We start from the raw sequence: 9380 nt of genomic DNA on the forward strand, positions 1-9380 counted from the left end.
TGTAGGAGGAAAGATGGGTCTTTCCACTGTGATTCCTTCTTCTCTCTTACTCATGGGCTCATCTGCTTTATTTTCTGAGGCAGAAGAAGTAATGGCAGGGGAGATATCACCAGTTAATTTGAGCAGAAATTAGGTATTCACGGCCCCCAAGAGAAGATGAAAGAGAGATCTTTAAGCTGCAACTTTGTCTATAAAAAAGCACTTCTATCGATCTATGTGTTAGAAGCACTGTGAAAGCTATTCTTGCCCTCATTTCTCCCATTAAGTCTTCCAATTTCCTACATGGAGCGCATCTGCCTCTGTTGGGAATGGGAAATGACCACTAGCACGCGATCCGTGTGATCTGTATGACACTGTCATGGGAGTGTGTGTGTGTGTGTGTATGTGTGTGTGTGTGTGTGTGTGTGTAGCACATATATTTTTTCCAGATGGAGATATCTATGATATATGTGATTAGAGACAGTAAGAAAATGGGATATTTGAGAACTTTGCTTTCCATGCAACTTTAAATGTGTTATGTAGTTAAGGGAGCCTGGAGCATGGAGTGTCTGACTGCAGAGGAGGCAGGAGCAGGTTCCTTCCCTGGGGATGCAGGATAGCATTTAAACAACAGGACACTCACTTCCTCCTTCTCGGGGCTGTTCCTAGATTCCACCTCCACCTGCAGGGAAATGGTTTCTCCAATGCTTTTCCTCTTGGATAAGCGATCTTCATCTGGGGAAGAGAAGCCCAGAAGCTAGAGTCTCCACTGTTCAGAGCGAGCCAGGATCACACCCTTCATACTGTCTCCCAATCCCCCTGCCTTTGCCAAGCCCACAGCCCCCGGAGGGCTCAGGACACACTGAGGCTATGGCAGGTTTTTTGAAGGCTGCTGGCCTCCTCTGCCCACCTTAGGGTGGTGATTTTGCTGTTTATGGCTAAGATTTTGAGACCATCGAGGAACACAAAGGTGCTGCTTGTGACATCTCAACTTGCACAAGTAGCTAGCTGTCACTTGTGGAGCAGTTACTAAAAGTGCCTTTGCCTTTATTATTCTGTGTGCATCTCCCACCAGCCCTCTAAAGCAGGTGTCATTAAGCCCTATTTTGTAGTCAAGGAAACTGAAACTCAGAGATGCCAGGAGACTTGTCTAAGAATTTTCTGGAAATAAACAGCAGAGAACTCGCACAGTTCATGTGTGCTCTTTAGGGCTCTGTGGGGCTGCTCCTGCCTGGCTCATGGGCCACTTTCTCCCAAGGATCCTGCCCTGGGGAGAAAAGGTGGGGGAATCAGAAGGCTCTCACTTCCACTACATTTTTCAGCTTCTGTGTGACATGCAAGGTGCCGGGGGAGCAGAGCGAAGGGCACCTGTGTCCCTCACACCCAGGTGCTGTCCTGTGAGGAAGAGCCAGGGGGCAGGCTTGGATGTGCTTGCATGGAGCACCTACCTGTCAGCTGAGGGATGTAGGGCAAGCAGAGCCTGTCCGAATTGTAGCCGCTGCCCCCCAGGACTTCACTGATCTTGCTCTGGCGGAAGAGGAACTCAATCACTACCCCATCAAGATTTTGGGACAACCTGCAGGACAAAGAAGGAAAGAGGCAACCAGAGTGATTTCCTAGTGACTTGATTATAAAGGAACATGCATCATGCAAAAGTCCCACTTTCCAGAGTCAACATCTCTACATTCTGCATGAGTTCCTTCGGTCATGTACTCTTCTGCACACACGCACACATCGCCCCACCCCTGAATTCATCTGTTCTGTGATCCTTTTTATCTACAGATTACACAGTGCATGTTTCACATGAACTCTTCTTCCAAACCACTGTGGTGGAAAGGCCATAGTTTACAAAGCTATCCCCTATTGTTGGACATTTTGCTTTTTCACAGTATTTTTCTTGAGTTTCTCTGAGGCTGACTAGATGCTGGCCCACGGACTGCAGTCTGAGGATGCCACTGGGATGGGTCTAGGGTCTCACAGGAATGGCTCCTCCAGGATGCACATCCAATGGGCTTGGCCAAGGCTCCCAGAGGTTATGTCACATTATCGCACAACACACTGATATGGCTCAAGGCGTGGATGATGGCCCCATGACGAAGTCCCACTTGACCTAGGATTTCTGGGCCACAGGGTAGGGTCCACTTTTGACCCTGGTGCTCATAAAGGACTCTGCCCCTGGCTTCGGACTGCCCACCTTCTCACTCCGCTGCCTTGGGTGCCTTTGACCATGTCACAGGTGTGCTCCTTACCTGGGCCTCTCCACAAAGACATCCTCAGGGAGCATGTATGGAGCCTCCTTCTTCCTGGTCTCTATCACCTGGAGTCAGGAGGAACCACATACGGAGAGAGAGCCGGGTTTGACAGGAAGGAGGAGCTCCAAATAGGCAAATGATGGCACTCCCTCCCCTCTGAGCAGTTCCTTCCTCCCACAAATGCCTTGGCACGGCACCCTACAGCTGGGCTGCTAAGGCAGAAACTCCAATCAACAGTGACCCATAGAGTACCCCAAGAAGCCCAGGCAGACTGCTCAGGCTATCCCCAATGACAGGTATGCATTAAGTGTCCTCCAAATGCAGGGGACTCAGCCCCCAGGAGACAGCAGTTTCTTGTTCCTATGCCCTATTCCTGTTTTCTGCACAAACATGAAAAAAGGGAGCACAGGTCACATGGTTCCCCAAACCCTGGTGCACTGTGGAAACATCCTGATGAGCAGTCACACGTGGAAACCTTTGCAAATTTTTGACAGGAAAAGTGAAAGTTATTAAGACAGTAAGAAGTGGGAGGATAGTTGGCAGGCAAGTATGTGCAGGAGGTGAGTAGGCCAAGCTGCTGCTATTTTAATGAAGAGGCTGTCTGGGCATTGCCTTTCCTATGTCCCCTTACAGGCCCATGCTGGCGGGGCACAGTGACACAGCACCCTCTCCCATGCCCCCCAGTACCCCCAAACCAGCTGAGACCCAAGGGTTATTTTCTTTCATTTTGCATGAATATTTTAAAGTTAATCCTAGACATTATATCATTCCACCTATAAATACTTTGGAATGTTTGTTTGTTTGTTTGTTTATTTATTTATTTATTTAAGATTTTATTTATTTATTCATGAGAGACATACAGAGAGAGGCAGAGACACAGGCAGAGGGAGAAGCAGGTTCCATGCAGGGAGCCTGACATGGGACTCGATCCTGGGTCTCCAGGATCACACCTTGGGCCAAAGGCAGTGCTAAACTGCTAAGCCACCCAGGCATCCCAACTTTGGAATGTTTTAAAACATTTTAAAACATGTCTTTTGGGGACAACTGAGGACATTTGATTATAGACTGGGTACTAGATAATACCAAGGCATTATTGGCAACTTAATTAGGTATGTTAATAGCACAGTGATTATGTAGGAAGGTGTCCATATTTTTTACACACAATGCTGATACAGGTAGGGTAAAACAACATGAGAGCTGAGATTTGCTTTAAAATAAGAAAAAGAAGAAACAGTAAAAGGGGCCAAGGGAAGGAGGGGAAACTAAGTGGAGAAAAATTAGAGAGGAAGGCAAATCATGAGAGACTCCTGCCTTAGGAAACAAAGGATTGTGGAAGGGGAGGTGGTGGGGGGATGGGGTAACCGGGTGATGGGCATTAAGGAGGGCACATGATGGGATGAGCACTGGGTGTTATACTATATGTTGGCAAGTTGAATTTAAATTACAAAAATATAAAATATAAAAAATTAAATTAAAAATTAAAAAAAAGAGAGAAAACGAGTTAAAGAAAAAAGGGGAAAACCTTCCTATTTCATCTGCACGATAGCTATATGGATGTTCACTGTTCTACTCACTGCTTTGGTGATATTTGAAAACTTTCATAATAAAAACCTTTAAAAAAAACTAGAGTTAGTCCCAGATGACATGAGAGGCATGAGTGGCTGGGTTTCTGGGAGTGGGGGTGGCACAGAGCAGCAGGAACTAGAGGCGGGCAGGTAGCAGGTGAGGAAGGGGTACTGGTTCCTGCCTGTGGCGCTCCCCATCGTGCTATGTCCTGTCATACAGGAGGAAAGGCTGCCTCTAGTAACTTCTCACTGTCCCTAGTCATTCCACCAACCCTTCCTCAATGCCTAGACTAAGCACAGGGGCTTAGGTAATTAAGGAAAAGTTGTTCTGGGGAAACTGAAAGCCAAGGGCCTCCTGAGCTCTCAGGGTCACAAGAACACCAACCTCATGGATGTGCTGGCAGAAGGCAGGTACTGTTGTGAGCTGGCTGATGAGGTTCAGGTAGGCTGCGCCCAGTGCGTAGAGGGCACAGCGGTTGTACACAGGCAGGTTCTCTTCATTGACCTGGGCCACGTCCTGTGGTGACACAGAGGGGCCTGGAGTTTTCTGATTGACAAATTATACTGGTGCCCCACTCTCCACCTAACCTCTTCCAACCTTCTGTAGAGAGGGCCCATCTCTCTAGACTAAGCCTTTTTCAGCATTTGTCCCATAACTTCCCAGGAGACAGAAGTCATCCTCAGTAAAGCAGAAGTGAATCATCCTTAGAACAGTCCATGAGCTGGGAGCTCATAAATACTTGAGTAGAGGGGTGATGACCTATTCTCTACTTTGCAGTGCCAGCTTTGGTGACCTTGACTGTCCAAACCCTCATCGTTAATCCTACCTCTAGGATACTGTGTCCTTGAATATAGACCTTGAATGATTCTTGAGGGGACTGGACTGGTTTGCTAAACTGGGTCCATATGTTAAGTTGAAAGAGTAGCAATAGTTACTAGGGATTGGGACACAGAGGAATCTCAAATTCTAGAGTGAAGACAGCCATAGCAGCTGGGTTGGCCTTGCAGGATTTAACACTGGTGGCCTAAGATTCTCTACCACTGAATTCCCAGGGTTGCCATCATTCCTGCTCCTAGGTAGGATATGATGCCACCTAGCTTCAGGACCCTGGACACCCCGGTCTTTTCAGGTCTGAAGGACCCACCCCAATTCTCAGCGTCTTTGAGAGTACACTTCCACCCAGAAAGACTGTGGAAGTCTGAAGCCTTATCTAGTGAAGCACTGGCTAAAAGTCATGAGAGAGGCTTGTTGAATCTCCAGATCTCCAGATGTGGGGAGAGAACTGGGAATATATATTTTTCATAATGCTTAGAGTAATTCTAAAACACAGCCAACCTTGGGAACCAGATGATCTTTAGAAAAGTTTGTTTTGGGATCACTCGGGGTTTATGAGCAACCTCTTGGTATTCCTTGGAGTCTCATTCAGACCTTGTGAGACTCGAAATACTAGGGACTAAAGGGTGTTTTTGAAAGACCCTGTTCCTTGGGTCTCCTTTAGCTGGAGGGATGGGCTAAAGCCATGAATCAAGCATTCTTGGGTGGTTCCCCAAACAGAACCGTGGCTTGTGGTCTCTGGAGGAATGGGCAAGCATGGGTGCAATATTTCTGGGCTCTGAGACAGTTAGTTGTTGAGCAGCCACAACTTGGTGGTCCCCTGCCCCAATCTCAACCCCATGAGATGCCCACCCAGGTCCCACCTGAACAGCCAACACCAGGCGGATGAGGTCTACCACCACCTCCTCATTGGCCAGCTCAATGCTGATGAGAGCCAGCAAGCCATAGAGCGCCTCGTAGTGCTTCTGTATGTTCGTCTCCTCCTTACAGCTCAAGTAGATGTGTCTGTAGAGCTGCTGGGAATGCTGGGTTTGGGGGAAGGGGGGGCAAGTTCGCAGTGGGGTGGGGGTGGAGGCAGGAAGGGCAATGAGAAAGAGAGGAAGACCAATCTGCAGGTGGCACAACAGCTGTGTGTACCCCACCTCCACCTTCAGGGAGAGGATGCCTTCTCTCTCTCTCTTAAGTTTTATTTATTTAAGTAATGCTTACACCCAATGTGGAGCTCAAACTTATGACCCTGAGATCCAGAGTCTTATGCTTTTTGACTGAGCCAGCCAGGCACCCCAGGGAGAGGATGCTTTTAAAGCAGACCCCAGTGGAAGCAAAGGTGCAGGACACATTTAGGGAAGGGTGAATGTAGTGAAACCAGCATCAGAAGCTGCTGCCTAAACTCAGCTGTGTTTAGGAGAACACAGCCTGCAGCTCAGCTCCGGCTAGGCTCACCAGCAGGTGCTCCCAACTCTGGCCTCTGTGTTGGGCTTGACCCTGGGGGTTTGCTGCCCCCCACCCCGCCCCGCCCATGGGTCAACTGGTCTTCCCGACTAAGCATGCTCAAAGAGCGAGCGAGAGAGCAGGCCTGGCAGCAGTGGTCAGCACTGACTTAGGGGTCTGGGAGGTGGGGGTCCACAGAGCCTGGCCCACCTGGGCTTCACTGGGGCTTGAGGTCACACTTGCTAACCTTCTTCATGAAGACGGTATCCTGTCGGGAGCACTTGTCCACTTTCAGCTTCAGGACCGAGATGTCGCTGAGGGTACTGAGAGGGGACACGAGGGGCTGCCTTAGCCCTGTGCGAGGCCAGTCAGAGCTCATGTGGTGTCACTGGGTTTCATCTTGACATTGTTAGTTGAGTCACAGCCACACTGTGCTCTGGTTCTTAGACCAATCTCCACTTTCCTCAAGTTCTCATCCTCTCTCCTGCCCAATTCTTGTTGCTTTTTCTTAAATCCTGATCCAGAGTATTCTCTTCCTCCCTTCCCTCCTCCCCCAGTCTTTACGGATAAACCTGCATCCCCTTCCTTCCTCCCCACCCGCTAACTCCATTTAGTATCTGCTCTTGGTCTCCCCCATGTCCAATCCATCCCCAGGCTCCCTGGGAAAGGTGCCCCTCCATCTCTCCTTCCCTCATGGGACCCCAGGGTCAATGTCCGGGATCAGCTCCTGCTGGTTCCCACCAAATAAGGGAACTGTTCTCTCACCTGGGTATGAGGCCTATCGGGAGTCTTCTCCCCCATCACATACCAACTGGAGGGGAGACCCCAAGTTCACCTGATGGTTGAGAACTTGTGGCGGTTGCCATGACGATCGATGAAACTGATGAGAATCTCTAGAACGAAGAGGCGGATCTCTGCATCCTCCATGAGGGCGGTGGAGAGAAGGCGGTCAAGGAAGTTGCTGGGCAGTGCTGACATCATGTTGTTGCACTGGAAACCTGTGGATACCTGCAAGGGAACCCAGAATGGCCATGCTTAGGAATGCTGGCCCTCCTGGTGTAGGGAGGCTCTCATGCACCCAATCTCTCTCAACATCTCCCAACCCAGGTCCTCTGTCCTCCACCCTAGGCCCTGGATGCCTAATGCAACTTTTTTGAACATGCCAACAACCACCTAGACAGGTCTTAGGTTGTTAAAAGCAAGCAAGGGGTAAGCGCTAGAGGGGAGCAGGAGCCAAGGAGCCTCTGAACCTAATGTTCCAGCCATCTAAGCGCAGCCAGTGAATGCTTACCACAAACACAATACTGTATTAAGAGCGTGGACAGTCACAACGACATGGAGAGATGGTGGAAGAGCATAGAGTTGGGCTGAAGAACCAGAACCCACACACATAAAACAACCATTTTGTTACATCTCTTCTACGTAGCCTTACTGGGGGTCTTCTGGTTAAAGCCAGCGGGCATCAGTAGACACATCATACATGATGTTGTCAAAGCATTCACAAGCAGCAAAACATATTTCCTGTTAAGTTCATATTGCAAAACAATGCCTTTGATGATTCAGTAGGCCCCAGGGGATCTAGCAAAGCCTGGTGGCATCATTGGTGAACATCAGCTGAAGGATATGAGTGTACCCCAAACTGTCACCTTGATAAGGAGCTGAATGCAGTGAGAGTAATGAGAGTAAGCTCAGCAGAAATGGCAGGAGTACACAGACCAAGGAGGTCACCAGATGTGGGCAGTGCCCGCATAAAAAGCCTTTATAAAAACACAATGACATGAACGGTGTGGACTCGGGACAGGGAATGTATGGGAGTGACAAGGTGACAAGGTGTGAATGGGAGTGAGTGGGGTGTGTGTTTCAGTGTGACTGAACAGAGACTGGGGCTATGGGATGAGACGGGGAGTTGGGGAGGGGAAGGGGACTGGGGATTTCCCACCGTTAGTCTGAGAAGTGTGAAATCTGAAGGCACATCAATTGTACACTGCCACCTACTATTCGAAAAGGAGCATTTCTAGAAAATTCTTCTTGTGATTGTATGTGTGACTGGTGAGGGCAGATGGAAATAAGGACAACCATGAGAAGAATCTAGTTGTGAGATGTCCAGAGCTTAGGTGGGGCCGTGTGTAAGAATAGTAGGGGAGGGGCTGTTATACACAGATTCCAGGACCCCCCTGGGACTGATAGCTCCAAATCTCTAGGGAAGCTATACCTATTTTAACAAGTTGATCATGGAGATGGCATTGGATTGGAGGATAATGAATCTGGACTCCAGTGATGGCTGCAATGATGTAAAGAAGAGGAATGTAAAACCCTGATGAAGGCAGAGCTAGTGGCCAGGGGACAGAGGTGGGAACAAGTGCGGAGGAGCAACAGGTGGAAGGGACCTGGGGAGGTACTTGGAAGGGGAAAAAAGGCAGGAACTAAAGATGCCATCCCAATTCAGAGATGATGTTTGACAAGGCTATCAGGAAACTTTGTGAACATTAGGAACAGTATCCAGCCTGCTCTGGGTGACCCAGCTCTGTGGATACCCAGACTGCTAGAGTGTAAGGCAGGTTGGATTTCAGCCCCCCTATTCATTCACCCTTTAGGCCGGGCATATTTGTGCCGTGTGCAACCTGAACCACTGTATATGGTAGCCTTCTCTTGGTCCCTTGGAGGAGCTGCCTCCCATAGAGGCAGAGCAGGAATGGGGACAGGAGAGGCTCACCTGAAGGAGGGATTTCAGCAGCATAATCTGGGTCAGCCGGTTCCTGTTCTCTCTGTAGACCAGAGACACAAATACTAGGATGGTGATGTGGGCAGAGATCCCATGCTTCCCTGCCCAGGGCCCCTTGTGATTAGATTCTCCATGAGGCTTGTTACCCAGGACTCCAGTTGACTTCCAGGGCCAGGAAGCAGACCAGAGAATTATTGGCTTGCCTCAAAAGTAGGAGGTAGCTATTGGTAGGGGAGCTTGAGGAATTGTTGTGGGACCCAAGGGCCCCACTAAAGCCTGCTGAGGGATTTGAGAGTAGAAGAAGAGAAGTGGGGGCAGGACCAGGAAAGTTAAAATGGAGAAAGGAGTCAGCGAGAAAACACAGGAAGGGAAGCTGGGGTGGAATGTCGGCCGAGAGAGGGGAAAGGGGAGCAAGGCTGGTAGGCTTACCCTGTTTTCCCTGTCTCCATGGGATGGTGCAGGGAAGGCAGGGGGACCTTGCTCATGATGAAAAGGATCACCTCGGAGCGCTGATAAGTAGGCAACGTGCTGGCAAAGGAGCCTGCGGGAAAGGGATGGGGCCCAGGTGAGGCTGCCAGCTGCCGGGGTCTGCCCTC

General features: G+C 49.5%; 1 protein-coding gene across 3 annotated transcripts in view; it reads right to left on the reverse strand.

Annotated features, from left to right (window-relative positions):
• EFR3B (EFR3 homolog B) overlaps window positions 1-9380 on the reverse strand; it is a 95397-nt gene that overhangs the window by 11074 nt on the left and 74943 nt on the right. For all 3 annotated transcript variants that reach the window (XM_077843891.1, XM_077843890.1, XM_077843889.1), the window contains exons 11-19: window positions 9214-9325; window positions 8776-8827; window positions 6898-7070; window positions 6310-6385; window positions 5495-5656; window positions 4182-4313; window positions 2229-2296; window positions 1428-1555; window positions 623-714 (exon numbers count right to left, since the gene is read on the reverse strand). In XM_077843891.1, coding sequence (XP_077700017.1) covers window positions 623-714; window positions 1428-1555; window positions 2229-2296; window positions 4182-4313; window positions 5495-5656; window positions 6310-6385; window positions 6898-7070; window positions 8776-8827; window positions 9214-9325 — 995 coding nt within the window. The remainder of the gene's footprint in view (window positions 1-622; window positions 715-1427; window positions 1556-2228; window positions 2297-4181; window positions 4314-5494; window positions 5657-6309; window positions 6386-6897; window positions 7071-8775; window positions 8828-9213; window positions 9326-9380) is intronic.

Source organism: Canis aureus, chromosome 12, assembly GCF_053574225.1.
Source record: "Canis aureus isolate CA01 chromosome 12, VMU_Caureus_v.1.0, whole genome shotgun sequence".
Lineage (NCBI taxonomy): Eukaryota > Metazoa > Chordata > Mammalia > Carnivora > Canidae > Canis > Canis aureus.